General features: G+C 46.0%; 2 protein-coding genes across 3 annotated transcripts in view; one reads left to right on the plus strand and one right to left on the minus strand.

Annotated features, from left to right (window-relative positions):
- The window catches only part of LOC129823935 (acyl-coenzyme A thioesterase 11-like), a 29132-nt gene extending 10797 nt beyond the window's left edge, over positions 1–18335 (plus strand). The window contains exons 5-19 of one of the 2 annotated variants that reach the window (XM_055883066.1): positions 8801–8962; positions 11385–11454; positions 11677–11737; positions 11872–11973; positions 12213–12348; positions 14298–14451; positions 15068–15187; positions 15440–15578; positions 15788–15843; positions 15953–16019; positions 16410–16493; positions 16684–16817; positions 16979–17143; positions 17250–17376; positions 17513–18335. In XM_055883066.1, coding sequence (XP_055739041.1) covers positions 8801–8962; positions 11385–11454; positions 11677–11737; positions 11872–11973; positions 12213–12348; positions 14298–14451; positions 15068–15187; positions 15440–15578; positions 15788–15843; positions 15953–16019; positions 16410–16493; positions 16684–16817; positions 16979–17143; positions 17250–17376; positions 17513–17692 — 1757 coding nt within the window. In that variant the 3' untranslated portion in view covers positions 17693–18335. Of the gene's footprint in view, positions 1–8779; positions 8963–11384; positions 11455–11676; positions 11738–11871; positions 11974–12212; positions 12349–14297; positions 14452–15067; positions 15188–15439; positions 15579–15787; positions 15844–15952; positions 16020–16409; positions 16494–16683; positions 16818–16978; positions 17144–17249; positions 17377–17512 lie in introns of both variants that reach the window. The other variant, XM_055883065.1, reaches the window with a different exon arrangement.
- Positions 17778–24236, minus strand: LOC129823936 (protein FAM151A-like). Its single transcript, XM_055883067.1, has 8 exons — positions 21809–24236; positions 21367–21521; positions 20928–21077; positions 20558–20720; positions 20003–20227; positions 19732–19871; positions 19227–19361; positions 17778–19056 (listed from the first exon to the last, which is right to left on the minus strand). The coding sequence occupies exons 1-8, from the start codon at positions 22000–22002 to the stop codon at positions 18434–18436; spliced, it is 1785 nt and encodes a 594-aa protein (XP_055739042.1). The 5' UTR covers positions 22003–24236; the 3' UTR covers positions 17778–18433.
- Positions 24237–25791: the final 1555 nt, after the last annotated feature.

Here is a 25791-nt window from a genome sequence, read left to right on the forward strand (position 1 = left end):
TAGAATAAATTATTTTAGGATCTGTACAGTGTGGTTGGTCCATCACTTACAACATGGAGGACAGTGGCAGATAGATTAAACTCACGGAGGTGGGAGAGAATTTTGGAGAGATGTACCCAAATTGCAGAGGGGTCATGATGCATTGATGAGCTGACTGAGCACACTGACACAACACCTTCTTTAGTGTATACAACCCCAGTGTGAAGTGCTGTCTGCTGGTGAGAGTCACCAAAATGCACCGCCTGTATTTCAGAGGCATACATGCACAGGTAGTTCTCGGCCAAATCCACATGAGGGGTTAACTCATCTTCTATAAGAAGTTTTCTGAGACTTAATGTGGAGTACTGATGTCTGATATTGAAGACATGTTTCCCAAGTGTGTTCTTCACATTGGATGTAAAGTCTTTCAGTAGAGTTTGAAGGGTACCGTACACCTTCTCCTTTACAGTCAAATGGACAGAACTTCTCTTTTATTCCATCTTTTGTTTTCTTCTTTCTCTCTTCTGCCTTTCCACTCAAACCACTCTTTCTCTTAGCAAAGTGAGCACTCTCGATACATGCACTCTTTGGTCGTCTTCTCGCAACACAAAGACCCAAACAATTCTTCAATGTCTTTTAACCACTCTGTGATATAACAACTTGTCTGCCATGAACTGAAGGTTGGCATGTGTCTAACATTGGCATGTCTACCTGTCTTTCACTGGTGGATGGACAATCCAAAAGGGACGTCTTTTGGTGAGCTCTGTGTGACAGCTTGACCTCTGGTAATTCTATATTGAACTTCTGATGGAGTTTTGCCAGTGTGTCATTCAGGTATCTCTTCTGCATTTTATTCTTGTGTCTTGTCAATGTTTCCCTTTTTCTTTTTGATGCTTGACTGTTATTGTCACGTTCCTGACCTGTTTTCCTTTGTTTTGTATTCATTTTAGTTGGTCAGGGCGTGAGTTGGGTGGGTTTGTCTATGTTTGTATTTCTATGTGGGGTTTTGTATTCGGCCTGGTATGATTCTCAATTAGAGACAGGTGTGTATTGTTTGTCTCTAATTGAGAGTCATACAAAGGCAGCCAGGGTTTCACTGGTGTTTTGTGGGTGTTTGTTCCTGTGTCCTCACAGGACAGTTGAAGGTTAGTCACGTTTGTTGTTTTGTAGTTTGTAGTGTCTTGTTTGCTGTTTGTTCATTAAAAGATGGCTTATTTCCCTCAATCCGCATCTTGGTCCTATCCATGCTCCTCCTCGTTAAAGGGGGAGAACAACATTGACTGCCTTTACAGAAACACCCACCACAAGAGGACCAAGCGGAGTGGAGAAGGGCAGCGACAGCAGCAGAGACAGAAGGAGGAATGGACATGGGAGGACGTTTTGGACGGCAAGGGTTGCTACACATGGGAGGAGATCCTGGCTGGAAGGGATCGCCTCCCATGGGAGCAGCTGGAGGCAGTTAGGAGCGCAGGTATGAGGGTACGCGGCTAGCACGGAAGCCCGAGAGGCTCACCCAAAAATTTCTTGGGGGGGGGCTAAAGGGGAGTGTGGCGAAGCCGGGTTGGATACCTGAGCCAACTCCCCGGGCTTGCCGTGGAGTAAGAGGGCGTCGTACTGGTCAGACACCGTGTTATGCGGTGAAGCGCACGGTGTCCCCAGTACGCGTGCTTAGCCCAGTGCGGGCTATTCCACCTTGCCGCACTGGGAGGGCTAGGTTGGGCATCGAGCCGGATGCCATGAAGCCGGCCCAACGTATCTGGCCTCCAGTACGTCTCCTCGGGCCGGCGTACATGGCACCAGCCTTACAGGTGGTGTCCCCGGTTCGCCTGCATAGCCCAGTGCGGGCTATTCCACCTCGCCGCACTGGCAGGGCTACGGGGTCCATTCAACCTGGTAAGGTTGGGGAGGCTCGGTGCTCAAGAGCACGTGTCCTCCTTCACGGTCCGGTATATCCGGCGCCACCTTCCCACCCCAGCTCAGTACCACCAGTGCCTACACCACGCACCAGGCTTCCAGTGCATCTCCAGAGCCCTGTTCCTCTTCCACGTACTCTCCCTATGGTGCGTGTCTCCAGCCCGGTGCCTCCAGTTCCGGCACCACGCACCAAGCCTCCTGTGCGTCTCCAGAGCCCTGGACGCACTGTTCCTTCTCCCCGCACTCGCCCTGAGGTGCGTGCCCTCAGCCCGGTACCTCCAGTTCCGGTACCACGCACCAGGCCTAGAGTGCGCCACGAGAGTCCAGTGTGCCCTGTTCCTGTTCCCCGCACTCGCCCTGAGGTGCGTGCCCTCAGCCCGGTACCTCCAGTTCCGGTACCACGCACCAGGCCTATAGTGCGTCTCAGCCGGCCAGAGTCTGCCGTCTGCCCAGCGGTGCCTGAACGGCCCGTCTGCCCAGCTCCGTCTGAGCCATCTGTCTGCCCAGCGCCGTCTGAGCCATCTGTCTGCCCAGCGCCGTCTGAGCCATCTGTCTGCCCAGCGCCGTCTGAGCCATCTGTCTGCCCAGCGCCGTCTGAGCCATCTGTCTGCCCAGCGCCATCTGAGTCAGCCGTCTGCCACGAGCCATTAGAGCCGCCCGTCTGTCCCGAGCCAGTAGAGCCGTCCGTCAGTCAGGAGCCGCTAGAGCCGTCCGTCAGTCAGGAGCTGCCAGAGACGCCCGCCAGTCAGGAGCTGCCAGAGACGCCCGCCAGTCAGGAGCTGCCAGAGACGCCCGCCAGTCAGGAGCTGCCAGAGACGCCCGCCAGTCAGGAGCTGCCAGAGACGCCCGCCAGTCAGGAGCTGCCAGAGACGCCCGCCAGTCAGGAGCTGCCAGAGACGCCCGCCAGTCAGGAGCTGCCCGCCAGTCAGGAGCTGCCCTACAGTCCGGAGCTGCCCTACAGTCCGGAGCTGCCCTACAGTCCGGAGCTGCCCTACAGTCCGGAGCTGCCCTACAGCCCGGACCTGCCGGAGTCCCTCAGCCCGGACCTGCCGGAGTCCCTCAGCCCGGACCTGCCGGAGTCCCTCAGCCCGGACCTGCCGGAGTCCCTCAGCCCGGACCTGCCGGAGTCCCTCAGCCCGGACCTGCCGGAGTCCCTCAGCCCGGACCTGCCGGAGTCCCTCAGCCCGGACCTGCCGGAGTCCCTCAGCCCGGACCTGCCGGAGTCCCTCAGCCCGGACCTGCCGGAGTCCCTCAGCCCGGACCTGCCGGAGTCCCTCAGCCCGGACCTGCCGGAGTCCCTCAGCCCGGACCTGCCGGAGTCCCTCAGCCAGGACCTGCCGGAGTCCCTCAGCCAGGACCTGCCGGAGTCCCTCAGCCAGGACCTGCCGCCCCTTGTCCCGGTGCTGCCCCTTGTCCCGGTGCTGCCCCTTGTCCCGGTGCTGCCCCTTGTCCCGGTGCTGCCCCTTGTCCCGGTGCTGCCCCTTGTCCCGGTGCTGCCCCTTATCCCGGTGCTGCCCCTTCATTTAGGTGGGGTTAGTGGGAGGGTGGTCATTGGGAGGGGGATAAAGAAGCGGGGATTGATTATGGTGGGGTGGGGACCTCGTCCACCGCCAGAGCCGCCACCGTGGACAGACGCCCACCCAGACCCTCCCCTAGACTTTGTGCTGGTGCGCCCGGAGTTCGCACCTTAAGGGGGGGGTTCTGTCACGTTCCTGACCTGTTTTCCTTTGTTTTGTATTCATTTTAGTTGGTCAGGGCGTGAGTTGGGTGGGTTTGTCTATGTTTGTATTTCTATGTGGGGTTTTGTGTTCGGCCTGGTATGATTCTCAATTAGAGACAGGTGTGTATTGTTTGTCTCTAATTGAGAGTCATACAAAGGCAGCCAGGGTTTCACTGGTGTTTTGTGGGTGTTTGTTCCTGTGTCCTCACAGGACAGTTGAAGGTTAGTCACGTTTGTTGTTTTGTAGTTTGTAGTGTCTTGTTTGCTGTTTGTTCATTAAAAGATGGCTTATTTCCCTCAATCCGCATCTTGGTCCTATCCATGCTCCTCCTCGTTAAAGGGGGAGAACAACATTGACTGCCTTTACAGTTATCATCACGTTCAAATAACCTTTGTAAACTTCCGACTTCAACTGTATAGTCAAAATATTGGAGTGACCATCACAAAGTCCTGACCTCAATCCCATAGAAAATGTGGGCAGAACTGAAAAAGCGTGTGCGAGCAAGGAAACCTACAAACCTGACTCAGTTACACCAGCACTGTCAGGAGGAATGGGCCAAAATTCACCCAACTTATTGTGGGAAACCCAAAACGTTTGACGCAAGTTAAACAATTGAACGGCAATGCTATCAAATACCAATTAAGTGTATGTAAACTTCTGACCCACTGGGAATGTGATGAAGGAAATAAAAGCTGAAATAAATAATTATTTCTATTATTCTGACATTTCACATTCTTAAAATAAAGTATATATACACTGCTCAAAAAAATAATAGCAGTGTATATATATATATCTATACACTGCTCAAAAAAATAAAGGGAACACTAAAATAACACATCCTAGATCTGAATGAATGAAATATTCTTATTAAATACTTTTTTCTTTACATAGTTGAATGTGCTGACAACAAAATCACACAAAAATGATCAATGGAAATCAAATTTATCAACCCATGGAGGTCTGGATTTGGAGTCACACTCAAAATTAAAGTGGAAAACCACACTACAGGCTGATCCAACTGTGATGAAATGTCCTTAAAACAAGTCAAAATGAGGCTCAGTAGTGTGTGTGGCCTCCACGTGCCTGTATGACCTCCCTACAACGCCTGGGCTTGCTCCTGATGAGGTGGCGAATGGTCTCCTGAGGGATCTCCCCCCAGACCTGGACTAAAGCATCCATCCGCCAACTCCTGGACAGTCTGTGGTGCAACGTGGCGTTGGTGGATGGAGCGAGACATGATGTCCCAGGTGTGCTCAATTGGATTCAGGTCTGGGGAACGGGAGGGCCAGTCCATAGCATCAATGCCTTCCTCTTGCAGGAACTGCTGACACACTCCAGCCACATGAGGTCTAGCATTGTCTTGCATTAGGAGGAACCCAAGGCCAACCGCACCAGCAAATGGTCTCACAAGGGGTCTGAGGATCTCATCTCGGTACCTAATGGCAGTCAGGCTACATCTGGTGAGCACATGCAGGGCTGTGCGGCCCCCCAAAGAAATGCCACCCCACACCATGACTGACCCACCGCCAAACCGGTCATGCTGGAGGATGTTGCAGGCAGCAGAACGTTCTCCACGGCGTCTCCAGACTCTGTCACGTCTGTCACATGTGCTCATGTGCTCAGTGTGAACCTGCTATCATCTGTGAAGAGCACAGGGCGCCAGTGGCAAATTTGCCAATCTTGGTGTTCTCTGGCAAATGCCAAACGTCCTGCACGGTGTTGGGCTGTAAGCACAACCCCCACCTGTGGACGTCAGGCCCTCATACCACCCTCATGGAGTCTGTTTCTGACCGTTTGAGCAGACACATGCACATTTGTGGCCTGCTGGAGGTCATTTTGCAGGGCTCTGGCAGTGCTCCTCCTGCTCCTCCTTGCAGAAAGGCGGAGGTAGCGGTCCTGCTGCTGGGTTGTTGCCCTCCTACGGCCTCCTCCACATCTCCTGATGTACTGGCCTGTCTCCTGGTAGCGCCTCCATGCTCTGGACACTACGCTGACAGACACAGCAAACCTTCTTGCCACAGCTCGCATTGATGTGCCATCCTGGATGAGCTGCATTACCTGAGCCACTTGTGTGGGTTGTAGACTCCGTCTTATGCTACCACTAGATTGAGAGCACCGCCAGCATTCAAAAGTGACCAAAACATCAGCCAGGAAGCATAGGAACTGAGAAGTGATCTGTGGTCACCACCTGCAGAACCACTCCTTTATTGGGGGTGTCTTGCTAATTGCCTATAATTTCCACCTGTTGTCTATTCCATTTTCCAACAGCATGTGAAATTTATTGTCAATCAGTGTTGCTTCCTAAGTGGACAGTTTGATGTCACAGAAGTGTGATTGACTTGGAGTTACATTGTGTTGTTTAAGTGTTCCCTTTACTTTTTTGAGCAGTGTATATATTGTGGCAGACCAGGGGGTTTGGTCAAGACGTTTACACATATCAGACACGGACAGAGTATGATTAGCTCGGTTTCAGGGTGTTTCAGGGTGTTTATTAAATAATAAATCAAAAGAAAAGGATAGGTCTCCCCCATGAGACCCTCTCCGGGATACCGTCTTCTGGGCTCCGGGTCTTACTGTATCCTGTCGGGCACACAAACGTCTTCGCTCGGGCACCGTCTCCAACTACACGGAAGTCACCTTACATTTTCATGTGTAGGAATTTGAAAATAGTAATATGGGGGGTGTGAGGGCCAAAAGTGTATTTGTTGCCTGAGGGAAAAGATGGGCAGTAGAGAGTTACGGGAAGGGTTAGCTAACATCCTAAGACTAAGTAGTTGCAAGTAGCTAAAACGTAGTAAGGAGTTGCAAAGTTTATAATTTGCTAAAAATCTAAAGTTTTCAGTGATGAGATTCAAACACACAACCTTTGGGTTGCTAGATGTTCGAATTGTACACAACACCCATCCACCCTCCTTTTCATTTTCTCCCTTCAAGTTAACCTCTGTCTTCTGTCACCACAGGGAATGCAACATACACTATCAAAAGTATGTGGACACCTGCTCGTCGAACATCTCATTCCAAAATCATGGGTATTAATATGTTGTTGGTCCCCCCTTTGCTGCTATAACAGCCTTCATTCTTCTGTGAAGGCTTTCCACTAGATGTTGGAACATTACTGCGGGGACTTGCTACTATTCAGCCACAAGCATTAGTGAGGTCGTGCACTGGTGTTGGGCGACTAAGCCTGGATCGCTGTCGGCATTCCAATTCCATCCCAAAGTTGTTCGATGGGGTTGAGGTCAGTGCTCTGTGCAGGCTAGTCAAGTTCTTCCTCACCAATCTCGACAAACCATTTCTGTATGGACCTCGCTTTGTGCACGGGGGCATTGTCATGCTGAACAGGAAAGTGCCTTCCCCAAACGGTTGCCACAAAGTTGGAAGCACAAAATCGTCTAGAATGGCATTGTATGCTGTTTCCTTAAGATTTCCCTTCACTGGAAACAAGGGGCCCAAACCATGAAAAACAGCCCCAGACCATTTATCTTCCTCCACCAAACTTTGCAGTTTGTACTATGTATTGGGGCTGGTAGCATTCTCCTGGCATCCTGTAAACCCAGATTCGTCTCCAGATGGTGAAGCGTGATTCTTCACTCCAAAGAACACGTGTCCACTGCTCCAGAGTCCAATCACGGCGAGCTTTACACCACTTCAGCCGACGCTTGGTATTGTGCCTTGTGGTCTTAGGCTTGTGTGCGGGTGCTCGGCCATGGAAACCCATTTCATGACGCTCCCGACGAACAGTTCTTGTGCTGACGTTGCTTCCAGAGGCAGTTTGGAACTCAGTAGTGAGTGTTGCAACTGAGGACAGACGATTTTTACACACTACGCGCTTCAGCACTCGGTGGTCCAGTTTTGTGAGCTTGTGTGGCCTACCACTTTGCAGCTGAGCCGTTTTTGCACCTAGACTTTTCCACTTCACAATAACAGCACATACAGTTGACTGGGGCAGCTCTAGCAGGGCAGACATTTGACGGACTGACTAGTTGGAAAGGTGGCGACGATGCCACATTGAAAGTTACGGAGCTCTTCAGTAAGGCCATTCTACTGCCATTGTTTGTCTATGGAGATTGCATTACTGTGTGCTCGATCTTATATATCTGTCAGCAACGGGTCTGGCTGAAATAGCCAAAACTACTAATTTGAAGATGGTGTCCACATACCTTTGTATATATAGAGTATCATACTAATTTGAGTGTCCCAGATTTTAGTTTACTATGTTACATCTAACCTATGAGACCAGACTGGTACTTTGGAGTGAACTTTTCTCTGTAGTTAGCAACCTGGCACCCCGAGTGAACTTCCCGTTCTAGCCAAGTACCTCAAATTCACAATGATTATTTGAGCGCAGACCAGAATTTGTAAATTCTTAAGCCTTTACCGTGTACCTATGTTTGTCCTCTGTTTGCCTTTCTTGGATTACTGAAACCATACTCTTTAATAAAACGTTAATCAAATACAACCTCCGACTGTTTCCTCATTACTGTTACTCTAAGATGGCAACTCATCGCGAATGTGCCAATTGAATCTTAACAAGGTGAAACAGTCGGTGGTTGTATTTGATTAACATTTTATTAAAAAGTAGGTATTTTAGCAACAAAGAAAGGCACGCATCTACAGAGGACAAACATAGGTACACAGTAAGGGTTTTAGAATTTAAATGTTTTTGGTATTGACTGCATGGTGCCTCGGAGTCGAAGGTTCATTAAAAAAATTATAGTCAACTCTCAACTCCGTACGTGGAATCTTCGTAGAGGTGAGGTACTTAGCTATGCCCATTTATGCTGGTAGCTCAGATAGCTTAGCTATACACTTATAGTCTTGATATGAAAATATGCTGCTAAACTTTATACGACGCTACTTTAAGCTGTCAAATGGAATGAACTAGCATTGCTATTTAGTTGGCAATGTTAGGGGAAGCTCCTATTCCAGAACAAGATTTTGCAATCACTGTGCAATAATCTGTCACATCTCCTGTGTAGATTTGAGGTCGGGTATGTCATGGGGCAGGCAAGGGCTACTGCCACAGAGTTTTCTTTGCTATTGCTCTGTATTCTTCCTAGAAATGTATTATTCTATAGCCACATTTTGCATGGATAACATGTTGGTCACTAGGTCACTCAAATGAAATGCATTTTCATTGATCAACGTTATATTACCTTTCTTAGAGAGGAGACCTAAGATCTGAGACCCTAAAATGAGCAGACCCCAGGATGAGGAGGAGGAGGTGTTCAGGAACCTTACAGAGGTAAAGAAGAGCCAGATAGTGATGCCCTGCCATGCCAACCACCGGCAGGAGCTCAGTGTGGGTCAGCTGCTCAAATGGATGGACTCTACAGCCTGTCTTTCAGGTGTGTGTCTGTCTGTCTGTGTGTGTTCTCACTCACAATGGGCCTGTGGGAATAGGCCTATTGATCCAGTTTTGGATTGAAAGATATCTCATACACACCCGCATCATGCTCAGTAAGGCCTTTGCATAGACGGAGATGGCATAGTTTCTCACTATGAAACATAAACACAATGTAACACATTGCATTTTGTTCACAGATAAAAACAGCTGAGATGTTCCTAGGACGTCTGAATACTTCACTGTCACCTAAACTCCTGGAGTAATAGACTGTGCTGATGATAACAGATTAAATATTATTTTAGAGTCGTAACTTTTGTTACTTGGTTTAAGGGAAAAAATATGAACAGTATTTAGCGACTGAAAGACCATACTGTTCCTACTGATGTGTTGCTGTCACGTAAATGGCTGTCATGAGAAAATGACTCTTACACTCACTAGAACCAACACACTTCGCACACAAGGCTAAGTGTGTTGTAATGTTGAGCAGTAGTCCATACAATATTAACTGTAACATATCTGTTATTATATCTTGACTTGGCTCATCGTGCTCTATCACTCCCTGTGGCGGGCCTGGTACCTGAAGGCTGACTTTGGTTGTCAATTGAACGGTGTTTCTATCAGAGCTACGGATAAGACCCAGATGCAGACAGTTCAAACCACAGAAGTGTATTTACAGAACAGGGGGCAGGCAGAGGTCGGTAATACAGGGCCGAGTCCGTAAGCTGCAGGCAGGCTCAGGGTCAGGTCAGGCAGAATGGTCAAAACCGGAAGAACTAGAAAACAGGGACAAAAGAGAACACGAGTACGGAAAAAACACGCTGGTAGACTTGATGAGACAAGGAACTGGCAACATACAAACAGAAAATACGGTATTTTTTTATTTCACCTTTATTTAACCAGGTAAGCTAGTTGAGAACAAGTTCTCATTTACAACTGCGACCTGGCCAAGATTAAGCAAAGCGGTGCGACAGAAACAACAACACAGAGTTACATGGAATAAACAAGCGTACAGTCAACACAATAGAAAAAATGAAAGTCTATATACAGTGTGTGCAAATGGCATGAGGAGGTAAGGCAATAAATAGGCCATAGTAGCGAAGTAATTACAATTTAGCAGATTAACACTGGAGTGATAGATGAGCAGATGATGATGTGCAAGTAATGATACTGGTGTGCAAAAGAGCAGAAAAGTAAATAAAAACAATATTGGGTGGGCTATTTACAGATGGACTATGTACAGCTGCAGTGATCGGTTAGCTGCTCAGATAGCTGATGTTTAAAGTTAGTGAGGGAAATATAAGTCTCCAGCTTCAGCGATTTTTGCAATTCGTTCCAGTCTGGCAGCAGAGAACTGGAAGGAAAGGCGGCCAAAGGAGGTGTTGGCTTTGGGGATGACCACTGAGATATACCTGCTGGAGCGCATGCTATGGGTGGGTGTTGTTATCGGGACCAGTCAGCTGAGATAAGGCGGAGCTTTACCTAGCATAGACTTATAGATGACCTGGAGCAGGGGGTCTGGCGACGAATATGTAGCGAGGGCCAGCCGACTAGAGCATACAGGTCGCAATGGAGTATTGGAAGCTATTTTGTAAATGACATCGCCGAAGTCGAGGATCGGTAGGATAGTCAGTTTTACTAGGGTAAGTTTTGCGGCGTGAGTGAAGGAGGCTTTGTTGCGAAATAGAAAGCCGATTCTAGATTTGATTTTGGATTGGAAATGTTTGATATGAGTCTGGAAGGAGAGTTAACAGTCTAGCCAGACACCTAGGTATTTGTAGTTGTCCACATATTCTAGGTAAGAACCGTCCAGAGTAGTGAAGCTAGTCGGGCGGGCGGGTGTGGGCAGCGAACGGTTGAAAAGCATGCATTTGGTTTTACTAGCGTTTTAAGAGCAGTTGGAGGCCACGGAAGGAGTGTTGTAAGCTCGTTTGGAGATTAGTTAACACAGTGTCCAAAGAAGGGCCAGATGTATACAGAATGATGGCGTCTGCGTAGAGGTGGATCAGGGAATCACCTGCAGCAAGAGCCACGTCGTTGATATATACAGAGAAAAGTCAGCCCGAGAATTGAACCCTGTGGTACCCCCATAGAGACTGCCAGAGGTCCGGACAACAGGACTCATGGCTCAACCTTCACCTCTCCCGAGCCCGTTGGGGAGATGCAGCAATGAGACAAGATCGTAATATCATGAAATTGGGGAGAAAAAGGGGATAATGTGTTATTTTTTCAAATAAAATAGTAACACGAGGAATAAATACACAGTGAATAAAAAATAACAAAAACGAGTAAAAATAACATGGCTATATAATGGGAATACCAGTACCGAGTCGGTATGCAGGGGTACGAGCTAATTGAAGTAGCTATGTACATACACCCTCTAGACGACAGAAAGTGACAAGTCACTGTGTTCTTACTCACCACAGCTGAAAGGCATGCTGGGTGTCCTTGTGTCACAGCCTCGGTCGATGACATCCACTTTGAACACACTATTGGGTAAGTGTCTGTGTTGTTGATTCACCTTCCTTATTATAAGTCATCAAAGTCGTTCTGGACTTTGTGTTCTTTGACAAGAAGCCTTGGTCCGGGTGGTATACCTTTACACATTAGACATACAGTAAAGAACTGAAGCCACAGCTTAGATTCTGGATTTGTTATTTTTACCATGCCTAGTGTGGTTGACATACACTAGTGGAAATGGGTGTGTGTGTTTTTCAGGGTTGGACAGGTGGTCAACATCAAGGCCAAAGTCAACCGAGCTTTCAACACCAGCATGGAGGTCAGGCCATGTTCAAACCCTATAACACCTTAATACAACCTATAGGTTTATCCTAACGGATGGATTTCCGGGCTGGACAAATAGTTGAATTCCTGTGATTATTATCATTTGTGATGCTTTGTGTGTGTCTCAAGGTTGGCATCGTGGTGAACTGTGAGGACCTGTTCAGCGATAGCCACTGGAGGGTGTGTCAGGCATTTGCCACGTTTGTCACCCAGCGCACTACGGGAGGAAAGGTGAGATTTGATTAGGAACATAGTGTGTGGAACAACGTTAATGAAAGGATACAGATGGTGTGATGGTGTGTAAGAGTTGATGTTGAGTAATGTTGAGTTGACTGTGTGTGCATATGCTCTCAGGTACTATAATAACCTGGTGTGTGCGTGCATTTGTGTGTGTGCGTGTGTTTGTGTGCGTGAGTGCGTGCGTGCATTTGTGTGTGTGTTTTGTGTGTGCGCGTGTATCCATTCCACAGGTGCAGCTGCGTCCATTGGTCCCACGTACCCAGACGGAGCAGGTGGAGCACAGCCTAGCAGCTGAGAGGAGGAGGATGAGGCTGGTCCACGCTGACATCATGAAGGACCTGCTCACCAACAGGGCCTTTCAACAAGGTCAGTCGCCGTGGCAATGACCTCTGCAAGAGGACTATCATCACTATTGGAACTGTAATGGTGTATGACACTTTATGCTACAGTGCATTCGGAAAGTATTCAGACCCTTTGACTTTTTCCACATTTTGTTAGGTTACAGCCTTGTTCTAAAGTTGACTATAATAATGTATTTTTATCTACACACAATACCCCATAATGACAAAGCGAAAACATGTTTTTAGAATTTTTTGCAATTTTATACAAATAAAAAAAAGAAGTAGCTTATTTGCTCCCGAGTGGTGCAGTGGTCTAAGGCACTGCATATCAGTGTTAGAGGCGTCACTACAGACCCTAGTTCGATTCCAGACTGTATCACAAGTGGCCGTGATTGGGAGTCCCATAGAGCGGCATACAATTGGCCCAGCGTCGTCCGGGTTAGGGTTGGTAGCCATCGTTGTAAATAAGAATTTGTTCTTAACTGACTTGCCTAGTTAAATAAAGATAAAATGTACATAAGTATTCAGAACCTTTGCTATAAGACTCGAAATTGAGCTCAGGTGCATCCTGTTTCCATTGATCATCCTTGAGATGTTTCTACAACTTGATTGGAGTCCACCTGTGGTAAATTAAATTGATTGGACATGATTTCGAAAGGCACACACCTGTCAATATAAGGTCCCACAGTTAACAGTGCATATCAGAGCAAAAACAAGCAATGAGGTTGAAGGAATTGTCCGTAGAGCTCCGAGACAGGCTTGTGTCGAGGCACAGATATGGGAAAGGGTACCAAAAAAATTCTGCAGCATTGAAGGTCCCCAAGAACACAGTAGCCTCCATCATTCTTAAATGGAAGAAGTTTGGAACCACCAAGACACTTCCTAGAGCTGGCTGCCCGGCCAAACTGAGCAATCAGGGGAGAAGGACCATGGTCAGGGAGGTGACCAAGAACCCAATGGTCACTCTGACAGAGTTCTAAAGTTCCTCTGAGGAGATGATTGAACCTTCCAGAAGGACAACCATCTCTGCAGCACTCCAGCAATCAAGTCTTTATGGTATAGTGGCCAGACGGAAGCCACTCCTCAGTAAACGGCACATGACAGCCCCGCTTGGAGTTTGCCAAAAGACACCTAAATCCTCTTAGACTATGAAAAACAAGATTCTCTGGTCTGTTGAAACCAAGATTGAACTCTTTGGCCTAAATGCCAAGTGTCACGTCTCGAGGAAACCTGGTACCATCCCTACAGTGAAGCATGGGGGTGGCAGCATCAGGCTGTGGGGATGTTTTTCAGCGGCAGGGACTGGGAGACCAGTCAGGATCGAGGGAAAGATGAACGGAGCAAAGTACAGAGATCCTTGATGAAAACCTGTTCCAGAGCGCTCAAGACCTCAGACTGGGGGGAAGGTTTACCTTCCAACAGGACAACGACCCTAAGCACACAGCCAAGACAATGTAGAAGTGGCTTCGGGATAAGTTTCTGAATGTCCTTGAGTGGACCAGCTAGAGCCCGGACTTGAACCCGATCGAAAATCTCTGGAGAGACCTGAAAATATCTGTGCAGCGACGCTCTCCAACCTGACAAAACTTGAGAGGTTCTGCAAATACAGGTGTGCAAAGCTTGTAGCGTCATACCCAAGAAGACTTGAGGCTGTAATCACTGCCAAAGGTGCTTCAACAAAGTACTGAGTAAAGGGTCTGAGTACCTATGTAAGTCTGATATTTCAGTTATCCATTTTTTATACATTTGCTAACATTTCTAAAAACCTGTTTTGCTTTGTCATTATGGGGTATTGTGTGTAGATTGATGAGGGGAAAAAACACATTTGATCAATTTTAGAATAAGGCTGTAACGTAACAAAATGTGGAAAAAGTCAAGGGGTCTGAATACTTTCCAAATGCACTGTAAGTAATGTTGAGTTTGTGTGCTGACAGGTGCTGTAATAACCTGTGTGTTTCTGTGTGTGTGTGTTAGTGGAGGTCCAGGAGACTGAGAAGGCGGTGCCAGCAGAGAGGACGCAGGTAGAGAGTGTAGAGTTGGTTCTCCCTCCTCATGCCAACCACCAGGTCAACACGTTCGGAGGACAGATCATGGCCTGGATGGAGAACGTGGCTACTATCGCTGCTAGGTACCACACACACACACACACACACACACACACACACACACACACACACACACACACACACACACACACACACACACACACACACACACACACACACACACACACACTTTACATTGACCCAAAACCCCACCGCCCTCCTCCGTTTTTACACTGCTGCTACTCCGTTTATTATCAATGCATAGTCACTTTACAAATTACCTTGACTAACCTGTACCCCCGCACATTGATTCTGTACCTGTACCCCCTGTATATAGCCTTGTCATTGTTATGTAATTTTCTTGTTACTTTTTTATTAAATTTTTTAACTTTAGTTTATTTAGTTAATATTTTATTAACTCTTCTTGAACTGCACTGTTGGTTAAGGGCTTGTAAGTAAGCATTTCACGGTAAGGTCTACACTTATATTCAGCGTATTCGGCGCATGTGACAAATAAAATTAGATTTGACACACACACACTGTTAAACAAGAACAGAAAACACCACACAAGCAGAGTGTGATAAGAATGTAATTACACAGTATTGTAACATCCTCCTCCTCATCTTCCTCCTCCTTCTCTCATTCCTCCGCTCCCTCTTCTCACTCCTCCTCTTCGTCCTCCTCTCCACTCCTCTCCAGTCGTCTGTGTAACGCCCACCCCACCCTGCGGAGCATTGACATGTTCCATTTCAGGGGTCCCTCACACGTGGGCGACCGGCTGGTCCTCAAAGCCATCGTAAACAATGCATTCAAGAACAGGTGAGCTTCAGATCATATACTGTATAAAACAAGGCTAAAAATTGGTTTGACTGTGACAGTTTTTTGTATTTGAGTCTTTCAAATCAATGGTGATAAGGATCGGGAGAACTTGTGCTCACATTATTGATTGATTTATTGAGTAATTGTTTGATTAATCTTGAATAAGTTCAAATTTCAGTCATTAACTTACAGTGGAATGTTGAGCTGACCTGAGATGGTCATGTGATTGGCTGTGTCCCTGTGATGTCGCAGCATGGAGGTGGGTGTGTGTGCAGAGGCTTATCAGGGGGAGGAGCCTCTGAGGCACATCAACAGCGCCTTCATGACCTTTGAGGTCTGCGACAGGGATGGCAAGCCCTGCACGTTGCCAAAAATACAACCTGAACCCCTGGTCAGAGTCAAACAGTTCTCATTCAAATTTTTGTGAAATTAGATAAAAAATTCTATACATTCCTATTTAGATTTTTATTATCAGTTAATGAACAGTAACTACCTAATATATTATATATATAATATATATAATATACCTAATATATATAATATACCTAACATATTTCACAATATGGTCCTTCTGTCTTATTTAACCTCTTTCACTGACAGGAGGGAAGGAGACGGTATCAGGAGGCCATTGCTAGAAAGAAAATACGACTTGACAGGTAAAGAGAAGGAAACTTCCTGAGTAACTTTAATCGTGACTGCAATGTAGCCTGCAAAGTGTGTGGTGCACACAATAGAATATTGTAACAGATCTGTGTGTCCATTCAGGAAGTACATAATATCCTGCAAGCAGACTGAGGTGCCCTTATCTGTACCGTGGGACCTCAGCAACCAGGTAAAGGACGACGAGAGACCTTAACATCAAACAGTACTGAATACACCCTCTGGTTCTGGTTCTCACTCAACGTAGCAGTTGAAACAGTTTAGAATAGTACAGAGGTTAGAGTTAAAATGTTGATTAAGATCCAAGATTGATCTAGAATGATTAGCACATCTTAGTCCCGAGTAAGACCAAAGGTCATGCATGCATGGGCCGATTTTATAGCCTGTCCAATCACTTGGGCCTTGAAATCAATGATAAAATGTATCGCCAGGTGATAGCGTGAGTGCTAAAGTGTTATGTCATGTCTAACTCTCCCAATTAACACATTGTGCTTACTGTGTTTGAAGGTGAACAAGTGTCAAATGGGAACAATAACCTTGAATGTATTTTGAATGGCTGCAGGTGTACCTGAGCTACAACAACGTGTCTGCTTTGAAGATGCTGGCTGCCAGAAACAACTGGGTGTTAAACTCTGAGAAAAACAAGGTGAGCTGGGTTGAGACTTTTATTTAGGCCATCCACAAGGCATAATGGATAGGGAGCCAATGTGGGACACAGGCTATGGCCACGAGGGCCCAGAGTTTTTCTCGATCACAGTGCCAAACTAGGAAATACTCTGGGCTCATGTTAAATTCAGGACTAATCATGGCTTATGTAATCCCCCTCTGGCCCACAGGTGAGCCTGTACACCCTGGAGCAGAAGCAGGTGTTGAGTTTTAAGATTGAGTTTGAGGCAGACGTCCCGGCTGAGAGGGCCTTCATGGTGCTCTCTGACCTCAGCAAGAGAGTGGAGTGGGATCCAAACTACAAGTGGGTATCTGTATGCACAGACAGACAGACCGACACCCACACACAAACACACGCCACTTAAGAGAGGGTCCTATAAGACCTCAAGAGTATACACAGCAGCCTCCCGCACTGCATAGTATGTGTCACTGGCTTCTCCTGATTTCCTGACTTTCCCTGTGTAGGAGGTGTGAGCTGATTCGTAGGGTGGACGATGATGACTTTCTGTACCGCGTGGTGACTCCCTCCATATGCCGGGGTGGGGTCAGTAGCAGCTCTTCAGCCAATCAGGGAGGGATGGTCCAGGACTTCATTCTCCTGGCCTCCAGGAGACCGCCGTGTGACAGCGGGTGAGTGGCAGACTGACAAGCAGGCAGACAGACAGACAGGCAAGCAAACAGACAGACAGAAAAATAAAGAGACAATGTGATAGAAAGAGATTTTTCTCTTTTCAAGGGACCCTTATGTTATTGCTCTGCGTTCGGTCACTCTACCCACACACCCTCCTACAGAGGGCTACAACAGAGGGGAGGTGCTGTGTGCCGGCTTCAGCATCATGGAGGTCTCCAACACTGTATCCAAGGTAAGAAAGTGTGCAACCAGTAACAAATTGTTTGCCCAATGTGTTTGTAGTCTCTTGAATTACCACTGGTAAAATGACCATGACCGATGGCAACTTTAATGATGAGGACAACTCCTATCCTGTTTGGCCCTCCTAGATCTCCTACTTCAACCAGGCGTCTCCCGAGGTCTTGCCCTACATCTCCACAGACATCGCCGGGCTCTCCTCCAGCTTCTACGGCACCTTCTGCACCTGTAGTACCTTCCTCCAGGACAACAGGGACAACCCTACCCCTAAAGACCAACCACCCTCCACACTGAATAGTACACTACTGTAACCCCCTATCCTCACCACACCTGACCACCTCACCCTCGATGAGTATTGTGCTGATGGATTTAACAGACTGCCATTAGATGCTGTGATGAAGTTCAAGACTTCTTTTATTAGAGTGAATAATGTAAGGAGCCTGTTCATAAATCGGTTTGTGCTGTCTTGCCAACTCCTATGGCCGTTGACAATGACCTTAAAATATATCTGGGACCAGGCTAATGAAAGAGGAGCATCTACAGCAAACATTTTTGGGGGCACTGATGGTTTTTAACAATGTTTTGCATCTCCAATTATAACATGTGAAAATGATATGAGACAGAAATGTAAATTGTATTTGAAGTTTTCCAGAGAATGAATAGTAACGAGCTGTTTGTTTTACTGAGTAGAGCTCTGTATTGTTTTATAGAGGGTCAGAATACAGAAAGTAACACTGCATTTGATGTCAGATATGTTTCATGATGTTTTTTATGACGAGGCATTCAAATGTTTCAGCCAAGTTACACATAAGATAAGAATATCATATCTTAAACTACAGGCATTAAAGTTTTTTATATATATATATATTTATATAAAACAATTGAAATTACAAAGATGATTGTACAAAATTATTGCTAACAATTTTACAATAAATATATTACAATTAAATTGAATGGTTGTTTTTCATTTACTTTAAATACAACAAAAGATTAGATGAAAATGTAACTAATTTAAGAGGTGATCATGTCTTCACATCTTAGACCAGTAGTTCTCAGTTATAAAAAAACAAGCTTCTGTCTTTGCTCCCAGAGAGGTTGGCCATGATTGCCTGTGGTCCTGCCTCATCAATCCCACTTTCTGTCCCGGTCTCCACTGTAAGTGAGTACCGTGACTGCACCTCCCGAATCCTCCTCTGTCCCTCCACAGATCTCCCCAGTGGCTCCGCCCTCACCTGCAGGGACACAGCCTGCCACGCCCCCTTCAGTAAAACCTCCATGTCATCCACCATGGCCCTGTTATACCCCTCCCTCAGGACTTCAAGAGGCCAGCTGGGGGCCAGGGTCACATAGGGGAACACCTGGTTGACTGTGTGGAGGAACTCCCTCCCAGAGATGTAGCCCTGGGTCTGGAAGGCTCCATGGGACAGAGCCATGTTGACCCAGACGGGGCGGTACAGGAGGTCGCTGTGGTAAGCTGAGCTGAGGAGGTGGAGAGAGGGTTCCAGCTGGCTCTGGGACTGGATCCTTAAGTAGATACCAAAGGGTTTTGGAGAGGCCAGAACCAGGTTCAGGGAGTCCTGGAGAAGGAACTCTGGACGGGAGCCCTCCACCACTGGGACCCCAGGCTGGGCGGAACCAGATCCTACTGGAATGATGAGCATGCCACTGGCACTGTCTGCAACAGATTATGAATCCATCAGGAGATTTGACCGCTGTATTCAATATTCAACTCTAGACAGTATGAATGTCACTGAACAAAAAACAAAAATATCTGTATAAAACCTATCATTGCAATTCTAAGGTTGCCATTTTGGTTACACCCCCACCCTTCATCATCCCTCCTACCTGACAGCAGAGAAAGCAGTGAGGTTCTGTCGGTGACTGTGTTCCACTGGATGTACAAGCCATCTCTATATTTCGGCTGGAAATAGTCAATCAGGTCTCCTCCAGGGTAGAACCTCCTCTGCCGATCTCTTTGCTCTACAATCACACAAACAACTCAGTCCTGTTTACATTAAAATCAGGATGGACTGGTTGGAAATACCATTTGGTTTTACGAGTTGTCGAGAATTATTTTGAAATACATTTTCAAGACAGGAATGTAGAATGGTAATACTAATAATGAATAAGCTAATGATAATGATTCGTATGACTGTACAGAAGTCACAGATGGTTCTCAAAACTTTCCTCAGGGAACCCCAGCTGTTCCATGTGTTTGATCTATTCCCGAGCTAGCACAGCTAGCACAACATGTCAACTAATCCTGAATCGGGTTAACTAGTTCAGAGCTACAACAAAATTCTGAAATGTCTGGGCGTCCCAGAGGAGAGTTTCACAGGGTTTGACTTACTGGCAGCTTCTTTAAACTGGGACAGGACAGGTTCATAGATGTCATAGTAGACCCGCTTAGGGTTGGTGTTGTCTCTGACGAACAGCAGGTCATTCACACTGGGGTTCTTTTCCTGGCTCTGCCACAGAGTCAGACTGAACCTGTACACAGGGACAGACAGCTTATCTCATTGTCCACCATTCAGACAAGTGTAACCTTCATCAGTGTGATTGGAAGATATGAAAGTCACGACTAGATCAATTACTGTATAGGAACTAGCTGTTCTAGTTACTTTGGTGACTGGCTGAGTAGCCAGCTGATGTGAGGCCATCCGTTCTTGGCCATGAGCGCGTGGATGGGGAAGGTGACTGTCTGAGGGACATTTTTGATGATGGCGTACATGTCCTCCACCATGGCCTGTGTGTAGGTGACGTTTGGGAACTGGGGCAGATACAGAACTGCCCATCCAGGAGAGATGGTCACGTCTGGAAAACTCTGATGGATCATTGCCAAGAATCTGCATGGAGACAGGAAAGTTGGGTATAATTAGTATGAGACTGATTCAAACTCTGAAATCCTGTTAGATCTCCAAGTCAGACAGTGACATGTAATAAAGCACTGGTACCTTAAATTGAATAAGAAAAAAAAAAAATAAGAAAAAAAAAAAAATAAGAAAAAATCTATCTGGTCATGATTATTGTGAAAGAAAAGGTTGAAACTAAATTGTACTTGGCAATCCATCCTGCTTATACGAGATCTGTATTGTAAAATTAGTTTGCTGAAGCATAAAGCAAAACATACAGGTCTGGGATTTGGCTAATACGATTGCTCTTTCCTTGTTACTCACTCAGGTCCGTCGATGACAGGCCAGAAGGCTGGGACGTTTGGCCCAGGGAGGATGTCAGCGTTTAGCCACACCGGCCGGTTGATGCCTTTAGTCTGGTTCTTCATGCTCAGGATGCCCAGAGAGGGAGTCACCGCCTCGATGCATTTGAAGTCCAGCTTTATGCCTGAAAGAGTCAGTTGTATTACAGACATGTTGTACGTAATACGAAAGTACATCAGATTTCATGTGATTATGCATATCTTAGATCCTTTTGGATAATTGATTGACTTCATAGATTGGTACTAAAGGACCAGAAGAAACTGTTTCACTAGGCTCTAACTGATATTTAGAGTTGAATTGATATCTTAAGTCATATTGCTAGGTTTGATACCTTTCTTTGACTGGAGCACGGCATCCAGCCACTGGTCCAGAGTGTTGTCACTGTAGACAGCAGGAGGATGAGCCATGATGGGGATAGTGGTCACGTTGACCGTAGCGTATCCCTGCACAGTCACATCAGCCTCCAGAACCATGATAGAACCTAGAGAGGGGGACAGAACAGGGTTGTGTTCACTAGCCAACAAACAGATTAAAACGGACTGAAACAGGGAGGGACTACCTGAACGTGTCCAATAAGAAACACTCTTTTTCATTTTCCATTGGGAAACTTTTTGCTACGGTGTGTCCTAAGTGAATGCTACTGCAAATCCCCTCTGTATACTATCAAATGTAGACAATGTTGACCTTTTCTGTACCATACCTGCTAAGGTTACATAGAATTCATAGAATTCCCGAGAACAATACATCTTTAAAAAAAAAAAAAAAATTACTTTGCAGTGCTATGTTCATCTCTGACTTGTTGTTGGCACGGTGATACCAGGTGGCGTACAGCGCGTCTCTCTCCCTGATGTCTCCAGTTTGGACGAGGAAGTCCAGCATGTCTCCATCAGTAGGGAACGGCAGGATCGTTTCAGATGCCCTACCAGTAGGCACAGGAACAGTTATTATCTTCTCGTCACAGATGATTAGCTATCGTAACCTGTAGCCCTTATCGATATGGAAACTGCAGTTATAGTGATCAAGATACAAGCAAGGCGTAACATGGGTTACAGTAGATACAAACGCCATTTCAACATTATTAAAAAAAATATTGAAAGTGTTAAGATCAACAGTTTATATATTTCAATGGATTATTTTGCTGATTAATTTGTATTCTGGGATCAGTAAGTAAATAACTGTTGATTGCATTTTTTTTGAGAGAGATATTTACCTCCATTTTGAGTCAGGAGAACAGAGGTGATGATGATGACCAGAAGTAGCACAAGCAGAGCAACACAGACACACAGCATGATCAACTGTTCTTTAGTAAAGTATTGACAATATCTCCTCAGGTCTTCATTCTCTTCTTCCTCTTTCTCTTTCTTCTTTCCTTCTTCATACATTTTCTCTGTCTTTTCCTCCTCCATGAGATCTCAAAGCTGTGACAAGTGCAGTCAGATTCAGTGCAGACAGGCAGACAAGGACTGTTGGACTGTTGTCGAATGAGAGAAAGTGTAGTGTTTTATAATGAGTGAACACGTGTGTGTGTGTGTGTGTGTGTGTGTGTGTGTGTGTGTGTGTGTGTGTGTGTGTGTGTGTGTGTGTGTGTGTGTGTGTGTGTGTGTGTGTGTGTGTGTGTGTGTGTGTGTGTGTGTGTGTGTGTGTGTGTGTGTGTGTGTGTTATCTATGCACCAGAGATCACAGTGATTTCACAGAGCAGATAAAGAGAGTACAGAGCACTATCTCACCTCGCTCATCTCATTCTTATGACTCTACCCTTGGATTCCGAGAGAACTAGCCTATTGTTTTTTCACGGGTCAAGGATGAACTTAGAAGATAAACGTGTGGTGGCCTAATGATTTATAACCAAATACATTTCTCAAACTGATGGATTAATTATTTATACACTTTTATCTGAAGATATTTATTGATAACTACAGGTGTGATATGGAGTTGATTGTCCAGCACATCGTATTCTAATGTCACATTATCAGAACAACATTGTTATTGTCCAGACAACAGGGTTGTGTTTATTATGGCATGCAACAGAAAACTTTTTCAAAGTAAAATATTTTGCAACGTAAAACGAAAATGTACGTTTCTAACTGGACTAGTCAAGGTAATCCCTCACTGTTTCAATACCTTTTCTTCCATTTGGTGCCTAATGAACATGACCCAGTGCTTCACTGCTGAACCCTGTGAAGGACACACAGTCCCATACTGCACCGACAGCATACCCACTGGGCACACACTGGTTGAATCAACGTTGTATCCATGTAATTCAAACAAAACATTGAACCAACGTGGAATAGACGTTGAATTGACATCTGTGACCTGTGGGTATTTTGACCATGCTAAACCAGCCTGGTCTCATAGACTAGATGTATCATATTAAATGCAAACCTTAAGTTAGAATGATATGTTACGTTTGGTATGGTTATATAACACAGAAGCTTACAGAGTTATGCCTCTATTCAATCAGATCCGCTTTAGCAAACATCCACATAGTAGAGACTAAAATAACCTTAAACTTTTTTTTCAGCTTTTAATATGTTTTTAAACATTTATTTAATAAAGCATTTGATGTCTGGATTTCACTGTTTTGCGCAGTTTTTGTCCTTTCTTACACCCACACTTTTGACATTCTGGTACGTTTTATACTTACAAAAGTCTTGATAATTGATGCAAGATGGTGCCGACAGAGATGGTCACCTCGCTTTGCATTCTTAGGAAACTATGCAGTATTTTGTTTTTTTATGTATTATTTCTTACATTGTTACCCCAGGTAATCTTAAGTCTTATTACATACAGCTGGGAAGAACTATTGGATATAAGAGCAACGTCAACTTACCAACAATACGACCAGGAATACGACTTTCCTGAAGCGGATCCTCTGTTCGGACCACCACCCAGGACAATGGATCTGATTCCAGTAAATGACCCAAAACAACAGCACCACAGAAGGGGCAGACGGAGCGGTCTTCTGGTCAGGCTCCGTAGACAGACACATCGCTCACCGCTCCCGAGTATACTACTCGCCAATGTCCAGTCTCTTGACAAAAAGGTAGATGAAATTCGAGCAAGGGTTGCCTTCCAGAGAGACATCAGATTGTAACATTCTCTGTTTCACAGAAACATGGCTCACTCGGGATATGTTATCAGAGTCGGTACAGCCACCCAGTTTCTTCACGCATCACGCCGACAGAAACAAACATCTCTCTGGTAAGAAGAAGGGCGGGGGTGTATGCCTTATGATTAACAAGACGTGGTGTGATCATAACAACATACGGGAACTCAAGTCCTTTTGTTCACCTGACCTAGAATTCCTTACAATCAAATGCCAACCGCATTATCTACCAAGAGAATTCTCTTCGATTATAATCACAGCCGTGTATATCCCCCCCTGAGCAGACACCTCGACGGCCCTGAAAGAACTTCACTGACTCTATGTAAACTAGAAACCATATATCCTGAGGCTGCATTTATCGTAGCTGGGGATTTTAACAAAGCTAATCTGAAAACAAGGCTCCCTAAATTTTATCAGCATATCGAATGCGCGACTCGAGCTGGCAGCATTCTGGATCATTGTTACTCTAACTTCCGCAATGCATACAAAGCCCTCCCCCGCACTCCTTTTGGCAAATCTGACCACGACTCCATTTTGTTGCTCCCAGCCTATAGACAGAAACTAAAACAGGAAACGCCCATGCTCAGGTCTGTTTAACGCTGATCCGACCAATCGGATTCCACGCTTCAAGATTGCTTCGATCACGTGGACTGGGCTATGTTCCGGATAGACAACAACATTGATGTATACGCTGACTCGGTGAGCGAGTTTATTAGCAAATGCATCGGTGATGTTGTACCCATGGTGACTATTAAAACCTTCCCTAACCAGAAACCGTGGACTGATGGCAGCATTCGTGCATTCGACCCTGGGTCTCGACCCCGCCCTGTGCAATTGGGTCCTAGACTTGACAGGCCGCCCCCAGGTGGTGAGGGTATGAAACAACATCTCCACCACGCTGATCCTCAACACTGCGGCCCCACAAGGGTGCGATCTCAGCCCTCTCCTGTACTCCCTGTTCACCCATGACTGCGTGGCCATGCATGCCTCCAACTCAATCATCAAGTTTGCAGACGACACTACAGTGGTAGGCTTGATTACCGACAATGACAAGACGGCCTACAGGGAGGAGGTGAGGGCCCTCGGAGTGTGGTGTCAGGAAAATAACCTCACAATCAACGTCAACAAAACAAAGGAGATGAACATGGACTTCAGAAAACAGCAGAGGGAGCACCCCCCAATCCACATCGACGGGACTGTAGTGGAGAAGGTGTAAAAATGTAAGTTCCTCGACGTACACATCACGGACAAACTGAAATGGTCCACCCACACAGACAGCGTGGTGTCTGTGAAGAAATTTGTCTTGTCACCGAAAACACTCACAAACTTTTACAGACGCACAATCGAGAGCATCCTGTCGGGCTGTATCACCACCTGGTACGGCAACAGCTCCGCCCACAACCTTAAGGCTCTCCAGAGGGTAGTGCGGTCTGCACAACGCATCACTAGGGGCAAACTACCTGCCCTCCAGGACACCTACATCACCCGATGTCACAGGAAGGCCAAAAAGATCATCAAGGACAACAACCACCCGAGCCACTGCCTGTTCACCCCGCTATCATCCAGAAGGCGAGGTCAGTACAGATGCATCAAAGCTGGGACTGAGAGACTGAAAAACAAGCTCTATCTCAAGGCCATGTTAAACAGCCATCACTAACATTGAGTGGCTGCTACCAACATACTGACTCAAATCTCTAGCCACTTTAATAATTAATAATTGGATGTAATACATGTATCACTAGTCACTTTAAACAATGCCACTTTATATAATGATTACATACCCTCATTACTCATCTCATATGTATATACTGTACTTTATACCATCTACTGCATCTTGCCTATGCCGTACAACCATCGTTCATCCATATATTTATATGTACATATTCTTATTCATCCCTTTACACTTGTGTGTATAAGGTAGTTGTTGTGAAATTGTTAGATTACTTATTAGATATTACTGCATTGTCAGAACTAGAAGCACAAGCATTTCGCTACACTCGCATTACCATCTGCTATCCATGTGTATGTGACCAATAAAATTAGATTTAATTTTGATTTGATTTGATCATTAGAATATATTTAATGCAAC

The sequence above is a fragment of the Salvelinus fontinalis genome, chromosome 26 (genome assembly GCF_029448725.1).
Source record: "Salvelinus fontinalis isolate EN_2023a chromosome 26, ASM2944872v1, whole genome shotgun sequence".
Lineage (NCBI taxonomy): Eukaryota > Metazoa > Chordata > Actinopteri > Salmoniformes > Salmonidae > Salvelinus > Salvelinus fontinalis.

Excerpts from the sequence above, each read along its gene's own strand:
- LOC129823936 (XM_055883067.1), bottom strand. The coding sequence starts at position 22,002 with ATGGAGGAGGAAAAGACAGAGAAAATGTATGAAGAAGGAAAGAAGAAA. Across the intron at positions 21,522-21,808 it reads GTTCTCCTGACTCAAAATGG|TGGTAGGGCATCTGAAACGA; the intron begins AGGTAAATATCT and ends TCCTGTGCCTAC. Across the intron at positions 21,078-21,366 it reads GATGAACATAGCACTGCAAA|GTTCTATCATGGTTCTGGAG; the intron begins GTAATTTTTTTT and ends CCCCCTCTCTAG.